The 20,036-nt window shown below is 44.9% G+C and overlaps 1 protein-coding gene across 1 annotated transcript; it reads left to right on the top strand.

Moving 5' to 3' along the window:
- The first annotated feature begins 349 nt into the window (after positions 1 to 349).
- LOC308626930 (small ribosomal subunit protein eS7-like) lies at positions 350 to 983 on the top strand. The gene has a single exon (XM_081252493.1). The coding sequence runs from the start codon at positions 393 to 395 to the stop codon at positions 966 to 968; it is 576 nt and encodes a 191-aa protein (XP_081108619.1). The 5' UTR covers positions 350 to 392; the 3' UTR covers positions 969 to 983.
- Positions 984 to 20,036: the final 19,053 nt, after the last annotated feature.

Raw genomic sequence — 20,036 nt, 5'->3', positions numbered from 1 at the left:
TAAATGTAAAACCGGAAACTATGGAACTTCTAGAAAAGAAGTTAGGAAAAAACACTGGAAACACGGGTGAGGCAAAGATTTTCTAGATACGACACCTAACTCATGAGCCATAAAAGAACAAATTGATTAATTAGACTTCATTCAAATTAAAGTCTGCTCTTCAAATGACAGTGTTTAGAGAATGAAAAGCTAAGCCACAGACTGAGAGAAAATATTTGCAAAGCATATGTCTGATGAAGGACTTGAATCCAGAAAATACAGGAAACCCTCCAAACAATAACAGGAAAACCAACAACCCATAAAAAAATCAGCAAAAGCTCTGAAGACTCTTCTTAAGCCTACTGGAGTCGGTGGCGGCAGCGAGCGTCAGCCGCTTGGTCAAGGTGCCGGCCATGTTCAGTTCCAGCGCAAAGATAGTGAAGCCCAATGGCGAGAAGCCGGACGAGTTCGAGTCGGGCATCTCCCAGGCCCTCCTGGAGCTGGAGATGAACTCGGACCTCAAGGCCCAGCTGCGGGAGCTGAACATCACGGCCGCCAAGGAGATTGAAGTTGGTGGCGGTCGGAAAGCTATCATAATCTTCGTTCCCGTTCCTCAACTGAAGTCTTTCCAGAAAATCCAGGTCCGGCTCGTGCGGGAGCTGGAGAAGTTCAGCGGGAAGCACGTTGTCTTTATCGCGCAGAGGAGAATTCTGCCTAAGCCAACTCGAAAAAGCCGTACAAAAAATAAGCAAAAACATCCCAGGAGCCGCACTCTGACAGCCGTGCACGACGCCATCCTGGAGGACTTGGTTTTCCCAAGTGAGATTGTGGGCAAGAGGATCCGCGTGAAGCTGGATGGCAGCCGACTCATAAAGGTTCATTTGGATAAAGCACAGCAGAACAATGTGGAACACAAGGTTGAAATGTTTTCTGGTGTCTATAAGAAGCTCACGGGCAAAGCTGTTAATTTTGAGTTCCCAGAGTTTTAGTTGTAAACAAAAATGGCTAAATAAAATATTATTCACAATTAAAAAAAAAAGCTCTGAAGAAACATTTCATCATTAATCATTAGAGAAATGCAAATGAAAACTACAATGATATACCACCTCACAACTTTTTAAATAACTGCAATTAGAAGAGACTGAACATATTGAAGAGGACATAGAGGAAATAGAAATCTCATTTTCTGCTGGTGGGAGGGTAAAATGATACAACCACTTCCAAAGACAGTTTTCAGTTTCTGAAGAAAGTACACATACACCTGTAGGATCCAACCACTCCACTCCTACGTATTTACCCAAGAGAAAAGAAAGGATATATGCATACAAAGTCTTGACAGAACTGTTCATAGTAGCTTTATTTACAAACTAGAAGCAACCCACATGTCCATGAACAGGGGAATGGTAACAAAATTGCAGCATATTCATACAATGGAATACCACTCGCCAAAACAAAAGGAACTACTGATACATAGCGACAACATGGGCAAATCTCAAAGTATTTACACTGAGTGAAAAAAAACAGATGAGAAAGAGTACATACTTTTATTTATATAAAATTGTAGGAAACACCAACTAATTTACAGTGACAGAAAGCAGATCAGGGGTCACCTGGGGGAGGTGAAGGTGTGAGAAGGAGGGATCACTAAGGGGCATGGGGAGAGTTGGGGATACATATATATAACATACGTTTAGTGTCTTGATTGTGGCAATGTTTCACTGGTGTATGCATATGTCAAAACACCAAATAACACAATGTATATATGTACATTTTATTATACATCGATTATATCTGAATGAAATAGTTTAAGAAAATAAAGAAATTGTGAAACTTATTAGTGACATTATAGTTGCAAAGAAATCTAACCTGGCTATGCAGGCAGCCTCCCTAAGGACTGCGTAAGTGACTGTTGCAGTCCTTCTCTGCCAGAGTGTGTTCGGGTCGAGGGTCCAGAGAACCCCTCTTCTGCCTACCCTGCAGACAGAGAGTAGTTCTCTTTTATTGCTATGTTCAGCTCTATGGACTGCAGCCTCCACTCTGCTGTGCTAAAGACAACGAGCCCCATATTGGACCATTTGAGGTGCTGCAAGCTCCTCCTTAAGGAAGGGTCACGAGCTGTGGCCTACCCCTTCTGTCCTCCTGGCACCCTAGTTCTCGGCTCAAGTTCAGCAGTGAATACACGTCTATTTTATGAGTGAACAAACAAATGAATGCTTAATGTAAAAAACACAAATGTCCAGGTGATTCTACTACATAATAATATGCACAGTATGAACAGGTTGTAATCTAAATCTTAATTCTAAGAAAGTTATTGAGAATTAGCAACATATTTGCCTTCATAAAAAATGAGAGCTAACATTTATCATACATCTGCTATGCTAGACACTTTTCTTTTTTAAAAGCATTTTTAAAATTGAAGTATAGTTAATTTACAATGTTGTGTTAGTTTCAGGTGTACGGCAAAGTGATTCAGATATAGTTCCCTGCGCTCTACAGTAGGTCCTTGTTGCTCATCTCTTTTGTATATGGTAGTGCATATATGTTAATGCGAACCTCCTAATCTATCCCCCACAGCCCCACCCGCTATCCCTTCTGGTAACCATAAGTTTGTTTTCTATGTCTGTGAGTCTACTTTTGTTTTGTAAATAAGTTCATTTTTGTCATTTTTTAAGGTTCCATATATAAGTGATATCATATATTTGTCTTTCTCTGACTTACTTCACTTCATATGATCATCTCCAGGTCCATCCATGTTGCTGCAAATAGCATTATTTCATTATTTTTATGGTTGAGTAATATTCCATTGTATATACATACCACATCTTCTTTAGCCATTCGTCTGTTGATGGACACTTAGATTTCTTTCATGTCTTGGCTGTTGTGCATAGTGCTGCTATGAACATTGGGGTACATGTATCTTTTCAAACTAGAGTTTTCTCCAGATACATTCCCAAGAGTGGGATTGCAGAATCATATGGTAACTCTATTTTCAGTTTTCTAAGGGACCTCCATACTGTTCTCCATAGTGGCTCTATCAATTTACATTCCCACCGACAGTGCAAGAGGGTTCCCTTTTCTCCACACCATCCCCAGCGTTTATTATTTTTAGACTTTTTGATGATGGCCATTCTGACTGCTGTGAGGTGATCCTCATTGTAATTTTGATTTGCATTTCGCTAATAATTAGTGAGGTTGAGCATCTTTCGACTCATGCTTCATCTCATGGAATCCCCCAAAAGCACCCATATTAGTTTGCTAGGGCTACCTTACTAAAATACCACAGATCAGGGAGCTGAAAGAATAGACATTTATTTTCTCACACTTCTGGAGTCTAGGAGTCCAAGATCAAGGTATCAGCAGGGTTAGTTTCTTCTGAGGCCTCTCTCCTTGGCTTGTAGATGGCCATCTTCTCCCTGTGTCTTTACATGGGCTTTCATTTTGTGTGTGTCTTTGTCCTCATTTCCTCTTCTTATAAGGAAACTAGTCGTATTGGATTAGGGCCCACCCATAGGACCTCATTTGATTCCACTATCCCATTAAAGGCATATCTCCAAATACATCACATTCTGAGGTCCTGGGGGTTACAACCTCAACATACAAATTTTAAGGGGACACAATTCAGCCCATAATAGTACCTATAAGATCAGTTATAACGATTGTTTTCATTTTACAGAGAAGAAAACTGAGGCAAAGTGTCGCTGAACTGTCCAAGCTCACACCCTTAACCAATGTCAGAGCCTGAAAATTAACACAGGTGGTCTGAGGCCTCCAGAACCACATTCTTACTAAACACACTGCCCCGAGTCACAACTGATCCAACTGTTCTCAGGGTGGGCACACTCTCAGGCTCACTGTCAAAGCCTGATTTGTCACAGTTGGAATCAACACAGTTGGAATACTACTCAGAGTCTCCAAAGACCTGAGTGCCAGAGGTATTCAGGCATAAAGGGAAGACACTGAGATTGGAAATTAGCAATGGGGGCTCCACAAGCAGCAGCTCTGGGGTGTTGGTAGGGTGAGTGGCAACCGGAATATTTGGTGGCCGCAGCCCTTGTGACATTGTGAGGGGTCGGAGGACCAATGGCTGTTTCTATCTTTCTATGTATTCATCAAGTGGTTTACTTCTGAAGCTGCCTGTATTTACAAAAGAGACAAATGAATAGAGCAGAAGGCATAATTAGTATGCCACTGGGATCTCAAAATAATATGTGGATTGTTTTAGGGCTTTTAATTTACTTTAACTTTCTTAATGTACTGTAATATACTACATAGATATATGCAATATAATTTAAAATCGCTGGAGGCTTTCTTTTCTGATAATAATTAATTTCACAGCGCAGCAGTATTTGACTACACCTCTCAGGCAGCTGACGGCTGCCTTCCTCTTTTCCTCCACTTAAAATGCTCTCAGGAACCTGTCTATTTCTCTAGGCCATTTTTTTTTCCTGGCCTGTTTGTATCCTGTGCAATATTTAGATGTGTCAACCCCAGCTTTTGTTTTGTCTTTATTATGAAGTAATGCACATTCTGAAAGGTTTTTATGAAAGAGCCTATGTGAAACCTAGGGCATTGAGGGATACCCCCCATCCATGTGGTTTCATTCAACAAATATTTAGGCACGATTCTAGGCATTGGAAATGCAGCTGTGAAAAAGCTGTCTCGATGACCAGTGATGTATGACAGGTGAGGACAGGCCTCCGACCTAATCATGACTCCTCTCTTGGCCACTGGAGAAGATGATCCCTGCAGAGGAAATGCCCAGGTACAGGAAAGCCGAGCTGGGTCTGCTGGGGAGAAAGTCCAGAATATGCAAATTTGCCTGGCCCTGGAAACGCTCTCTGCTCAGGGCTGACCCAGCACCTGGCCCTCCAAGCCCAGTGGTCCCTGCATGGTGGCTTTCAGCCTGTGTGCGTGGGTAGAGAACACATCTGGCTGATTTCTCCTCCACCAGAGGCATGGGAGTTACATTTTATGTGTGTAACCCAAATAAATCTAAACCTTCAAGTTCTCAGTACAGCATCACATGCCAAAGAAACACCAGTCAGATATCAAAAGGAGCAATTCAAAGCAATTAAAAAATCTGAATACATTTTCAAAAAAGACCAAGAAGGGATTTCATTCATAAATGTGAGCAAAGCTGTTAAAAATCCATTTTTACCATCTGTCTCCCCAAAGCCCCACTCATAGCACAGCAGCTGCCTCCGTCGGCTTCTCAAGATTCTAAAGGAGATGGGGTGGAGGCAAAGAGCTGCATTTGAACTTTTCACCAAGCCTGAGGGGTGCCCATGAACGCAGGCTGGCTTGGGACAGAACAGGAGCCTCTGACTTCTGTGCCATCCTCCTGCTCTGGGAGATCACTGCCTGACTCCCAACCCGGTCCCATAGAGGATGGGTCCTGTCCGTGCTGCAGGCTGTCCTTCCCTTGGAGCCCTGCTATGCTGTCCTTTTCTCCTGGTGGAGTATTTGGCGAGGGGAGTGCAATCACTGAAGGCTTCTTTCCTGATAGCAGTTGACTTCATAGCACCGTGCTACTTCTTGAGCTGAACCTCTCAGGCAGCAGATGGCATGGATTCCCTCGTGATCCTCTTCACTCGGCTTTGCCTACACCTAAAGGAAAACTGGCTCATGGCAGGGAGACAGGTGTAGTATGCTTGGCAGCAGGACTAGGCTTCGTCCTGTCTGGTACCAAGTGACATCTAAGCTCAGGCTGGAGTGTAAACGTGTCCTGGGCTTTCCAGGATGCCTTCCAGCACTGGGTCAGCAGGAAGGGGATGCTTCTGTTGGTCCATCTTCTTCTCCCCATTCTTATTCTGTCCTTTCCCATCATTCATGACTATTAAGGTGCGTTATTTTGGAGGACTCAGCCTCTCTTCTCTCTGCAATCCTTCTCTCCCTCCGTGCCATCAACTCTTAATTAGATCTTCCCTCCCACCCTTAAGTCTACAGTCCATAAATTTGTAAGCCAAGAGTACCTTTGCATCAAGCTCTTCTACAACCAAGACACCTGATCATGTTTGGTACCTGCTTCTAGGCCATTGTCAAAAGCCAAGGAACAGGAAGGTTTGGGAAGCCTCATTGAAAACCTTTATTTCTTAACAAGAATGAGTGATATTATGTATAAGAAGTTTAAATATTTTACATTAATTGTATTAAAAATGTTAACTTGATACTGATTATAGATTTTTTAATTTTGATTTTTTATTGAAATATAGTTGATTTACAATGTTGTGTTAGTTTCAGATATACAGCAAAGTGAGTCACATATGTATATATATATATATATCTTTAGATTCTTTTCCCTTATAGGTTACTGCAAAATATTGAGTATAGTTCCATTTGCTATACTGTAGGTCCTTGTTTGTTATCTATTTTATATATAGCAGTGTATATCTGTTAATCCCAAATTCCTAATTTATTCCTCCCCCCACTTCCCCTTTGGTAACCATAAGTTTGTTTTCTATGTCTGTGGGTATATTTCTGTTTTGTAAATAAGTTCATTTGTATCATTTTTTTTTTAGATTCCACATATAAGTGATGTCATATGATATTTGTCTTTGTCTGGCTTACTTCACTTAGTATGATAATCTCTAGGTCCATCCATGTTGCTGCAAATGGCATTATTTCATTCTTTTATATGGCTGAGTAATATTCCATTGCATATATACCACATCTTCTTTATCCATTCATCTGTCAATGGACATTTAGGTTGTTTCCATGTCTTGGCTATTGTAAATAGAGCTGCTATGAACATTGGGGTGCATGTAAAACTGTTGGTGAGAATGTAAATTGGTACAGCAACTATGGAGAACAGTATGGGGTTTCCTAATTATAGACTTTTTGATACTGATTATAGATTTTTTTTGAAACTAACAGAACAAGAAAGGAGAAAAAATTTCAAAATTGTATGGGGTTCCCACCACTTTTGCATAGTACAAAAATAACCATGTATCTCATTGAGCATGCCAAATTAACTTTGTTATGTTTCATTTTACTACAAAAGAAAATAAAGGAGTATTTATTATGGAGAGAGACCTGAAGTTGATACATTTCTACAGCGTTTCATTATATATGTATAATATAAATATATATGTGTATATTTGTCATAGTTTGGTGTATATTTATCATGAGTTCTGCTATTGCAGTTGTGTTTTCTGCTCAAAACTATAAAAAAATTAGAGGAGGGACTACCCTGGTGACACAGTTGTTAAGAATCCGCCTGCCAGTTCAATATCAAAAAAACAAACAACCTAATCCCAAAATGGGCAGAAGACCTAAATAGACATTTCTCCAAAGAAGATATACAGATTGCCAACAAACACATGAAAGGATGCTCAGCATCACTAATCATTAGAGAAATGCAAATCAAAACTAGAATGAAGTATCACCTCACATCGGTCAGAATGGCCATCATCAAAAAATCTACAAACAATAAATGCTGGAGAGGGTGTGGAGAAAAGGGAACCCTCTTGCACTATTGGTGGGAATGTAAATTGATACAGCCACTATGGAGAACAGTATGGAGGGTCCTTAAAAAACTACAAATAGAGCTACCATATGACCCAGCAATCTCACTACTGGGCATATACCCTGAGAAAACCATAATTCAAAAAGAGTCATGTACCACAATGTTCATTGCAGCTCTATTTACAATAGCCAGGACATGGAAGCAACCTAATTGTCCATCGACAGATGAATGGATAAAGAAGATATGGCACATATATACAATGGAATATTACTCAGCCATAAAAAGAAATGAAATTGAGTTATTTGTAGTGAGGTGGATGGACCTAGAGATAAGTCAGAAAGCAGAAAACAAATACCGTATGCTAACATATATATATAGAATCTAAAAAAAAAAAAGGTTCTGAAGAACCTATGGGCAGGACAGGAATAAAGACGCAGTCATAGAGAATGGACTTGAGGACACGGGGAGGGGGAAGGGTAAGCCGGGACAAAGTGAGAGAGTGGCATGGACGTATATACACTACCAAATGTAAAATAGGTAGCTATTAGGAAGCTGCTGCATAGCACAGGGAGACCAGCTCAGTGCTTTGTGACCACCTGGAGGGGTGGGATAGGGAAGGTGAGAGGCAGATGCAAGAGGGAGGGGATATGGGGATATACGTATGCATATGGCTGATTCACTTTGTTATACAGCAGGAACTAACACAACATTGTAAAGCAATTATACTCCAATAAAGATGTTATATATATATAAAAAACTAGTTGTGGATTTAAAATAAATAAATAAATAAATAAATAAATAAAAGAATCTGCCTGCTAATTCAGGGGACATGGGTTTGAGCCCTGGTCCGGGAAGATCCCACATGCCGCAGAGCAGCTAAGCCTCTGCGCCACAACTACTGAAGTCCGTGCGCCTAGACCCCATGCTCCGCAACAAGAGAAGCCATCACAATGAGAAGCCCGTGCACCGCAACAAAGAGTAGCCCCTGCTCGCCACAACTTCATTGCGTGCAGCAATGAAGACCCAACGCAGCCCAAAATAAATAAATATAAATAAATAAATTTATTTTAAAAAATTTAGAGGAAAAAGAGTTTGTTAGTTGCTAATTAGCAGCTAATCGGATAAACTAATTTTAGCAGTGGATTTAATAGCTGATAATGGCTAAGGGCTTGCTACACCCAGATAATATGCTGCATTTTAATAAACGCCCTCAACATCTTATCTAATGACTGAGCAGAAGAACCTTAATTATCTATATTAGGCTAATTTGGAGATATTTTGTAGGATTTTTCTAGTACACTGCCAGTCCTACTACAAAGACAACTCAGAAGCATATTTCAGAAGACATATTTCCCTATCCATATGGAACTGGTCTTGTCCTAAGAAAAACAATGTATCACAGCATGCCAGGGAAACTTCTGATAAGATGATCTTTTCAATTTTTCTAATCTCTTGCAATTTGACAAGTGAAAACTTGAAATGAGATCTCAGTATTTAATCTTGCATATCTTTGACCATTAATGGAATTCAACATTTTAATATATCTTTGGTTATCTATGTTTCTTTTTGTAAGGTGTCTTTTCATATTCCTTGCTCAATTTTTAAAGAGTATTTGTCTTCTTTTGGATTTATACAAGTTCTTTATATGGTAAAGGTTATTATGATATTTTAATCAATATAAAGCCCAAAGGTGTAGTAACATAAGTTTCTGCTTTTGTAAATTTGCAGGGATGGGGATTGACTGCAACTGAATGCAATACTTCAGTTCATCTTGAATTCTGCCTTCTACTGTTGGATTACCTGTCTCCCCAAAGGACTGCACATGACATTGTTCTTCCTGGTCTTTGACATTTAAAATATTTATAATTTGGCCAAGATAAAAAGACTAGAAAAGAAAACATATCAGTTTCTCATAATGAATCACCCACAAGAGATTTTTCCACTGTGTGACTGGCATGTATTTGCATAAAGTGAGAGGTAAGACATACGAAGTGTATGATTCATCAGCAAAAACAATTTCCAAATGTCACATTTAAGCTGCCTTTTACAGATAGCCGAATATGTAATACAGCAGGACCTCATACTTTGGACAAACCATTCTAAGGGGATCTTAGGATCCTTCCTCAGCTCTGTGGCCCCCTTGTCCTTTGCTTTCCTATGCCAAATTCATCTTTGTCACCTACCTCTCTCTCTTACTTGTTAGGAAACATTTTAGACATCAAAAACACGCAGAGACTAAGTAGCAAATATCAGTTTGTCCCTACTCAGCTTAACCAATGACTATCAAAAGCAGTGGAAACCCCCTGTATTGTTCTGCATCAAAAATAGCCTGTTTCCTCCCCACCCAGAAGTAACTGTGATCCTGGATGGGGTATTTATTCATCCAATGCGTGACTATACTTATGTTACATGGTCATGAAACTTTAAACAATATATACAACTAACTGGTTGGCATGGTTTTTTAAAGTTTATGTAAACAATATAATGCAACATGTAACTTTTATTCAACGTTGTTTCTGAGATTTATCCATGTGGTTACTTGTAGCTCTAGTTATTTTTGCTGAGCATGGTATCCATTGTAAGACTTTTATTCGACTTTCTCTCCTTGAAATTCATCTCCCACCTTCATCTTCCTTTATAAAGCCAGGAAATGTTCAGAGTCCCCCATTCATTTTCACCTCCATAATTCCAGAGCATTCAAAAGAGAAAACCCTTTCTCCACCATTAACTTTTCAAAATATTTTTCAGTGTGTGCTGCCTTTGTGCTACTATATTACCCTTTTGCATTATCGCTATTATCTCTTCTTCATTCTCTATCACTTTATACACAGAGGGAGAAGTGAAATGGAAACTTTTCTTTTTTTTTTAGAAGTCCTGACTCTTATCACCACTCCCTCATTTGTGCACAGTTCAGTATTTACCGACAAGCAGGGCCTCGATGTTCCCACGCAGATTCATACTTTACTCCTACTCCAGCCATACTGATACCCCGCCCTTGACCTCTGACCCACTGCCACCAGGCACAAAGTTATGAAATGGATGAAGTTTGTCTCCAGGAGCATAAGCTTTCCTGATTTGGGGGGCTCTTTCTCTCATTCAAAATCTTAAAAGTTTTGCTTTTGATCACAAATGAAAGCCTGTAGTGTTTTTGGTTCTATCAGAACTTCTGGCGTCTACAAACAGGAGTGGGGGGTCCAGGGGGCTGTCTTTGGCCTGGCATCATTGTTCCCTGGATAGTGCATGGGTGTTGGGATCAGAGAAAGCCATCTCCCATCCCAGCTTTGCTATTTGCCAGCTCTAAGGCAGTGGCAAGTGACTTACCCTCCCTCTCTCAGCCCACATCTCCTCATTAAAAAAAATAAGTAAACTTCCTCCCAGGATTGAATAGGATTAAACACACTGCCTATGCAGAAGCAGGCACCTAGAGCAAATACTAAATAACTTAGTTTTCTCATTTTCTTTCTTCCTCGATGGTTCTCCCCGAAGTTCCATTCACACCCAGGTGGATCTGATTACCTCCCCACCCCAGCATCCGGGGCTGGGAGCAGACTTTGACTGTATCCAGATCTTCAGAAAGGTCCTCCCTTGTTTCTTAAAACTTGGCTAGAAAAATATCATAGAAAAAACTAAATGAAAGTTAATGTGCTTTATGGACTCAATTTCATTAGAAATATCCTACATTATGGCTCTTGCCAGCGATGACATAGGAAATAACCATCCCAATGCTGAGCTCCTGGAGTCATGTGGAATGGCTCAGACTTGGGACTTCAGGGTGCACCCCTCAGTCCCCTCTCCCTAAATGGTTTCAGACACCCTGGAGAACCATGGTGCCCTGTCTTCCCACTCCTAATCCTATCTTGGCTCTTAGCCAAAGATCCAGACATCTGTCCATTTCGTCGATGCCTCCCTGGTCTGGATCCATGGATCAGCTTCTCTTGCATGTTTATAACAGTGCACCTGCTTGCTTCTCCATCCAGGTGCCAGAGTTGCATTTCTCCAGAAGACTATTTGAGAAAAAAAATTATATATATATATATATATATATATATATATATATATATATATATAAGAATTTTTTCATTCGTAAGTGAAGTAAAGTCAACTCAAATCAGCCCAGGGCAAAACAGTATGAGTTGGGGCTTTCTGGGGTCCTGCAAGTTTGAAGACCAAGGGTAGGCTGGATTAGATGTGGTTGCATCCAAGGGGGACACCCCCCCACACACACACACCTGCTGTGTGTGTCTGTCTGTCTGTCTATCCTTTTCTCCCCTTTGCCTATTGTCCTCAGACAAGACTTAAGAAAGTGGCTCTTGTCAGCTCAAGCCCCTTTCCTTTCTGTTCCTGATGCTATAGAAACTGAAACTGCCTTGCCTTAAAATCTAAAGAGGCTTTGAATTTTAATAGAAATGCAGGATCTCGGGTCAGACCATCCCACCAGAACCATAGGGGGTGGGAACAGAAAGAAGGGTGCAGGTGGGTGAAAAGCCTCAGACATTTTCAGGTCCAAGAGACTTCTGAGGTTCTGTATTCTGAAAAAATAGTGATAGAAATAAAGAGTGTAAGTGACCATCTGAAATCAGGTCCAAGGAGCATTCATGAGACCCTTTCCGTTTTGAAGGTTCACCCAGCCTCTTAGCTCTCCCTTCCCAGACGTCCGGGAAGGTCACCCTTCCTGCCCCTTTGAAGGAGCCATGGCCTTGTGCTTTGCTTTGACCAATTAAATGGGAACAGACATGATGTGGGTCACTTATGAGTGGAGGCGTGGAAGAGTCAGTGTGCAGTTTCCCAACCTTTTCCCCCCTGCAGCCACACATGAAGGAGTTTTTATGATGAGAAGGAAGAGCCAGAGATCCAAGCGGCCTGAAAGACGAAGCCCCAGCCAGGAGGGTGGTGGATCACAGATCACAATGGGATCTGGAGAGACGAACCTTCGTGTCTCCAGCCCCTGAGATCTGGCTGTTATTCTGTAGCGTTGCCTAGCCTATCCCAACTAACACAATTGGGTCTTGAACACTAGGTAGCTCAACCTTTTCAGCGAACCCTGTGAACTTGAACATTTCACTTAACTCCCCTGAACACAAATTCATTTTTGTGATCTAAGGTCACTGCAGAGAAGAGCGTCAGTGAACTATGAATGGAAGTGATGACTGAAATGATGTCCAGGGTGTCAGATGGGCTGGATGCCCACCATACCATTGACTTGTCCTGCCCCTCAAGGAGACTGCATTTCCCCGCCTGCCTTGCAATGTCCCCAACAGGGACCACATGCTGAGTCCTGGATGGTGGTTTCTGGGCAAAAGGGAATCCTTGCCTCCCAGGCTTTCTTCTCCTTTTCCTTTTTGCGAGGCTGAGCACAAAGGACTCCGTCAAGGATGGAGCCCAATCCCTGACTTATCATATAAGGGGAAACCTGGAGGATTGTGGTCCTTGAAAATCACGTGACCCACAGCATAACCTCGCCTACCCTATGTAATATGCCAAGTAAGAACTATGTCAAGGCAGCGGACCTGAGTACAGAAAAGGCAGTCTGGAAGGTTTCATGATTAAGTGGGGAGCATGGGGCCACCATCACAGGCTGAACACCTGACACCCAGGACCGAGGTTCCAAACATGTGGCTTTTACTTAATTGATGACTATTAGGCTCAGCTGAGTGGAGATCAGCCTGGAGCAAGCCACTCTGTGATGGAGCATCTTTACCAACTACTTCCAAATTTATATTTTGCTGGCCTGTTTTGCTTCGTGTGTGAGGAACACCTGTGCTCCTCTGGTCTGTGCTCACAGGACTGTCCAGTGTCCTTTCCCCTGGGGGCGGGGCCTTCCGTGATCCACACGAAGCCAGGGCCAGAAAGATGCTGCGGGCCCTCCCTCCTTGCCTCCCTGCCCCCCATCCAACATACATGCCTCTCTTTTTCTCTCCCTTGTTGTTCCCAGGCATGGAAATGAAAATTATAATAATAAATATTAAACACTATTTTAAAAGGCCTTTAATCATGTTTAAGCTCTACCCTTAAATACCCTTGGGGAGACTATACCCATTCTGAAGGAAAGTTAAAAGTTCGAACTAAGGTTTTGAAATTCAAACCTAAGACAGGTTAGATGTGTGTTGAAGTTCAAAACCTTTGCTAGCTTTAATACATCCTGTTATCACTTAAATAAGGCTCGTCTTAGCTTCATATGTGTCAGGCATGGTGCTCCTGGTAGGATGGATGTTATTCACCCAATAAAGTTCCTTCCCAAGTGGCAAAGTCAGTCCTTGAACCCAAGCCTGAGTTCAGAGTCCTCAGTTGTAACTGTCTTGTGTTACCCTTTGTGTCTCTGTTGTCCTGATTTGTCCCCTTCAGAGGGTTGGTGAACACCTCCACACCAGGGACGGCTCCCTCTTTCTACAAAATGACCCCGATCACAGCAGGAGGGGTGGGCTGGCGTCCAGGGTAGCACAAGATGCTGAGAGGGAGGAGAGAAGGAGGGGAAGGATGAATGAAACATGCAAGCAGCCCAGAATCGCTTGAATCCCTGATTATTATATTTCTGCTAGGGCGGAACTCAAGAACAATGAAGCATGCCTCTCATCAGGTTTACTGTAGAATAAGTCATTTAATAAACACAAAACAGGGGCTTCCCTGGTGGCACAGGGGTTAAGAATCTGTTTGCCAATGCAGGGGACATGGGTTCAAGCCCTGGTCTGGGAAGATCCCACATGCTGCGTAGCAACTAAGCCCGTGTGCCACAACTACTGAAGCCCGTACGCCTAGAACCTGTGCTCCGCAAAAAGAGAAGCCACCACAATGAGAAGTTCACGCACCACAACGAAGAGTAGCCCCCGCTCACTGCAACTAGAGAAAGCCTGTGCACAGCAACGAAGATCGAAAGCAGCCAAAAATAAAATAAAAAATAAATAAATTTAAACACAAAACAAAGCTGCTGAAAGATGACTGTAAAGCAGTTTGTTTCATGGAACATAAGGGGTGATTTGAGTGCAAGCATTAAAGCAGTTATCCTGGAGCAATTATGGATGTAAGTGACCTCAGACAGGCTCTGAATTAGCAAGGGATCTTGCCCGGGAAGCCTGAGGTTGGAAGGGGTGCCATCTATTCTTTACTCCAGCAATGCCTCTTTTGCCCTTTTACACACGAACAGAGAAGGAAATACTTCCAGGGCTACTTCTCACAACTGCAGGGGAAATGTGTCTGCATTCCTGCACTGGCCATTGTGGCCGTTATGATAATAGGCAATAGAGGATGCCCTGCAGCTGGAGCGCGGGCTGGGGAAGCAGTGTTCAGACTCCCATTGCGAGAAAGACACTCCGTGAAGGAGCTAACAACACTGACCGCTGACGAGTACTGACCTCAGCATCCGGGCTGGGCCCCGTGCAAAGTGCTTTCCAGCGAGATTTCACGGGAGCTTCATGACCACCTCTGGGGCGAGCGATTTGATTATCCCCGTCCTACAGACGAGGAAACGGGCTGTAGCTGATGTAAGCTCTCTCAGCAGCTAAGTGGCAAAGCCAACATTGGAGCCCATGTGCCGCTGGCTGCAGACTGCACCCGGGTCTCAGGCCAGGCCAAGGCCCTGCTGCTGCTCCGCTGCTGTCCAAGTAGCACATCCACACCCAGCTTGGCCTCAGTCTTTCATTCCTGGGAAGATTTGGGTGGCCCTGCGAAGGGGATAACAGCAACCCAATTTAGGGGTAGAATTAACAGGCTGTGGTGACCCCAGGGCCCCCTGCTACCCCCTTGGCCACCTCTCATTTTGGCTGCTGCTGCAGGAGATGGTCCTTGCAATGCTGCCCGTGGGACCACTCCAGGTGCCCACGGCACCTTCAGCTTTTCCAGCCTCAGGTCTTTCTCCAAGGCCCCCAGAGCTCACTCAGCCCAAGGACAAGGGAAACCAGACATGGGAGAAGGATTTGGAAGAGGGAGGCAGCCCTCAGCCGTCAGGACTGCGAGTGGGTGAGGAGAAGGGAATGGAAGGAGACTCCTGCGTGTTCCTTAGCAGGTCCCTGGAAGACTGAGCCCAGCCGCCCCGGGTAGGACCCCTCAACAGTGCCCGCCGGTGGCTTTTCCTTGTCCCCCACCTTCGTCTTCCCATTTCTTACTCCCATTCCCTGGCATCACCTAACAAAGCCCTGCACCCAACGCTTGACTCAGGCTCTGCTTGGGGGGAAACCAAACTAAGACAGGAAGTATTTGGGGTGCAGCCCTTCCCCGGCAAGGACAGCAGAGGAGAAACAACAGGAGGGGCTGCAGGCCTCTCCCTGGGCCTCCCCTCCCCACACTCCCCCGGGACCCTTCTCTGTGTACTGCCCTCGGCTCTCTGGGAGCAAAAGCTGAGATGGAGAACAAGGCGTGGAGTAGAGATGGGTCCTTGTGAAAGGAAAAGGCTCGACTGGACTGGAAACCAGGAGGCAGCTGCAGTCCAGGCCCCCGGAGCCTTGACCAACCCTGCGGGCTCCTTGTTGGGTCACTGGATGCTACTGCCCAGGAAGGGAGTGACCTTGGACCCAGCTCTCTGATCTGGACAGCAAGTTCTTCCCTGCACGGAGACCTGAGCGAATGGCCCTGCGTCTGCCGTGCTGCGGGATGGTACCCTTTGCTCGTGGGCCCATCTGTACCCCAGTGTGCAGGGCACACCCCTCAAAGGCAGTGGCCTGAGCTGTTTGGTTCAACAGCCAGCATGTCACCTGACACAAGTAGGCAACCCATAGCTGTTAAATGATTGAATATCTAATAATGACTAGAAAAGCTCCTAGTATGTCCTTCATTTTACAGGAAGAAAGAGCTGGAGCCCAGAGTGATTCAGGGACCTGCCCAAGGTCATAGCCAGGGAGAGGGAGGGGTGGAGCGGCTTTAAATGCAGGATCTTGACCCTGAGTCCATTGGTCCTATCTGCTCTCAGAAATCTGGACGGGTAGTGTTACGTTTTCTCATTTTGATTCTCTGCAGGATACATACAGCTGGGCAGATTTCCAGCCATATTCAAAATAATAATGAAGAAAAACTCCAGAACCGTTAACCACCTAGGAGCTTCGGGGCGAGAAGGACACGGTGACAGTCCTCTGTCTCCAGCGCGGAGGGGAGAGGCCGAGTTGTCACCTCGTGCGCTGGGCGGAGCCAATAGGCGTATTTCCTGAAAGGTGATCCCAAGCTCTACTTTTAGAAAAGACTGTTCTAGATCACGCGCACCTGCCCATTTCTAATCCTGCCTCTGGGTGGATGAAATGACCCAGTTTGTACACTACCCTCCAACTCTGGGGAGTCACACTTACAGGAGGACAGTTCCTTTGGGACAAAACTATAGCTGAGCTAGGGATGCCCAAGGATCAGGCAGGGTGGCGTTTTATCCACCTGGAGTGAGCCAAGGAGAAAGATGTGATCTTGCGTCTTCTGATCACCTAGGCAGAGCCTCCGCGTGATAGAGATGTTGTCTCTCACAGCCCAGACCCCAAATGCCGCCTTATCAAGCCACCAGCTGCCATTCCAGAGGCATCTGATAATTAGTTCCTAAGTTTGGCCAGCTGCAGGATGTAAGAAGAATAGAAGGAAGCTGGGGCCTTGGCGGCCACATTTATAATTAGCAATGTGCTGATTTTCAGGGTGCTCTCAGGATGGAACTCGAATCTCCGTGCTGCACTACTATATTGTGATCCGGGGCTTGGTAGTTACAGCCCTTTGCAGAGAGCCAAGCACCTATTCCTATTAAGAAAGCAACACAGGGGCCCCGTGCGGCTTCCTCATCCAGGTTAGCAGAGTTACGGGGACAGGCAGACAGGAGGGCCCATAACTCACAGCCTGAAAGGGCACTTGGTGTATTTATTACACCTACATCTTGGGTCCCTTGTTATTTATGCACTTGTTACTTTGTACTCAACCTCGCCACTCTGAAATGTTTCTGAATCTGGGCAAAAAAAAGAAGCTAGAACACAGCTGGGTACCTCTACCCCTCTGGTAGCAACCATCAGAAAAGTCTGCCAACTTCTCACCTCCCAGCGTCGGCCAGTGAGGCATACGTGTCACGACTCTTCACACACTAAAGAAGACAGGATGTGGGGGCAAGAGAACTAGAGTCAGTGAAAAAGGACGCCCTCGGGGCTGTCCCTCCTCTGACGGCCTCATCCCTGGCTCGGCCGGCTCATCTGCCCTGTTTCTCCTGTGATCCCTGTGATGGAGTTTTCACAGTCACTGGCGTGGGTTCCACTAGGGCAAGGAGGTGCATGACGGCTGTGAGAACACCTTTCTAGTGACACATTGACCTGGTGTCTAAAGGGAGGACGCGCGGAAGACACACCAATGCAGACACACCTTCTCCCTTTTCTGGGAGATGCAGGAAACGTCAAGATGGGACCGACAGCTCTGAGAATCTGGATCCCCAGGTCATGAGACAGAAAGGGGCGGGGTCAACAGGAACTCAAGCATCCAAGAACCATCCTCCTCTTCAGGGACCTACCCAACTCACTCCAGACAGAAAACCTGCTGTCAAGGTGGCTCTTGCCCTGGGCTGCTCTCCAGCCCCGATCTGTGCATCAGCTCTGCCCTCCTCCCTGCCTCCCCTTCTAGAACTTTCTGCTTGGGTCCCTCATTGGCCTTATTAATGACATGTAAATATCACTGATGACTTTCTTCTTGTAATTTGTTCCCGGCATCTTCTGCAAAGTATTCAATTAAAACCGAATTGGAGATCAGAAAGGCCTGGGCAGACAGGCAGCTACTTGCCAGATTTTCCTGCCTGGGGGAGAAGCAGCATGCCCACCGTGTTCAACTCCGGAAACGCAGGCTGGGAACGCCAGCCCCGCCGGGAACCGGTGCCAGGGCTACCTTGAGCCACTGCCCTCAGAAAACCAAGCCGGCGCTGACTCTGGTGGGAGTGCAGCCCGAGAAGAGAAGAAAGTAATCTCCTTTCAGGAAAAGACGTCATGTTCTCCCTGCAGCTGATGGGAGGCGGGGTGGCGTGGAATTCATCAACACAGCACAGCCAGATCTGACCGGGGTTTTGAACAAACATCTTGTGGGTTGTTTAAATTGGAGGCAGTCACAGATAAAGATGTATGTGGTCCAGCTGTTTGCTCAGGACTCAGCCCTACGAGCTCGAACGCTGCTCATTGTTTTGGAGGCTTTATATTCCGAAGCTGTTCCCAACCATATCTGCAGGGGAAGAAGCATTGCGCTGATCGCATGGGTGAGCTGTGAGGGCCTGGCTGGGCTCAGGAAGGAGACGGAGATAAACGCCAGAGTGGGGCACCGCTTACAGTGACCGGATTCTGTGCAGAGGGCGAGACCTCAGGGGACACAGCCACTCCCAGCGGCCCCAAGTTCTTGCTGAGTAGAGGGGCCGGAGCATCTGGGATCACCAAGGGCTTTTCCGGAGCCGGGCTTTGGCATTGAGGTCAGATGGAGGGAGAGGAAGAGGAGTGGCTTCCTGTCTGCCTGTGTGTCTCCCAGAGTGGGGCTCCCTGGCCCTGGGCAGGAAAAAGATGGCCTTCTCTGATAGGAATGCTGTTGAATTGTTTGGAACAATAGATTAGGGTCTTGGTAAAGGCATTATTTGAACTCAACTGTTTTGTCGCGTTCTGAAAAAGGTTATGATGTGATCTCCATCTGATTAGCGTGGGACAGGGCTAAGCAATCGCTTTTCTGAAATACCAAAGTCACGACAAGCTTGGCTGTCGTCTTGGCAGCTGTTCCCTGGGTTGCCTGAAACCGCCAAGGGCAAAGGGCAAAACAATATATTCGGAAGAGAGGGATAAAATATATTTTGTGGTTGAACCCCATCCCTACACATCCACACAAAGGCTCCTGATGGTCCAACAGCCCAAGAGGGTGTGAGAGAGAAACGCATTGCCTGCTGAGGAAGAGGAAAGTGGGCGTGAGAACGCGGAGTCAGAAGCAGCCCAGGGTTCGGGCCAATCTTTCCTGTTCCCTGAAGGGGAGAGACAGAGTTGAGCTGTCCTTCTGGGAAGCCACTTGGCTTCTCTGGGCACCAGCGGGTCCCAGACCCAGTTCTCCTTATCCCAGAACAGTGCTCATGGCAAAGTAGGCCAAGCAACCAGGGCTCCTGGGAGCTGGCTGGAGGGTGGAGCCTGGTGGATGAGGGTGAGCTTGTTGAGAGAAAGAGAGACAAACCGGATCGGGTTCCAGTTGCAAAGGGCAGATTGGAGATGAAGACAGGAACATACCTACAGAATGAGGAACTAAGCCAGGAGGAGGGGTCAGCAGGGGTAGGGCTGGAGAAGGGCTGGCAGCGGGATAGTTCTTCTTTTCTTTAATTTTATGGAAGTCTAGTTGAGTTACAGTGTTGTGTTAATTTCTGCTATACAGCAGAATGATTCAGTTATACATATATATACATGCTTTTTTCATATTCTTTTCCATGATGGTTTATCACAGGATATTAAATATAGTTCCCTTTACTGTACAGTAGGACCTTGTTGTTTATCCATCCTATATATACTAGTTTGCATCTGCTAATCCCACACTCAATCCTTCCCTCCCCCACTTCTCCTCCCCCCACTTGGCAACCACAAGTCTGTTCTCTATGTCTCTGACTCTGTTTCTGTTTCATAGATAAGTTCATTTGTGTCATATTTTAGATTCCACA

This window comes from Mesoplodon bidens (assembly GCF_964165515.1).
Source record: "Mesoplodon bidens genome assembly, chromosome: 13".
Classification (NCBI taxonomy): Eukaryota; Metazoa; Chordata; class Mammalia; order Artiodactyla; family Ziphiidae; genus Mesoplodon; species Mesoplodon bidens.
Note: the sequence above shows the minus strand (reverse complement) of the source record. Positions and strands in the feature narration are given on the sequence as shown.

What these genes read in the sequence shown, in the direction of transcription:
- LOC308626930 (XM_081252493.1), top strand. Translation starts at nt 393, where the DNA reads ATGTTCAGTTCCAGCGCAAAGATAGTGAAGCCCAATGGCGAGAAGCCG.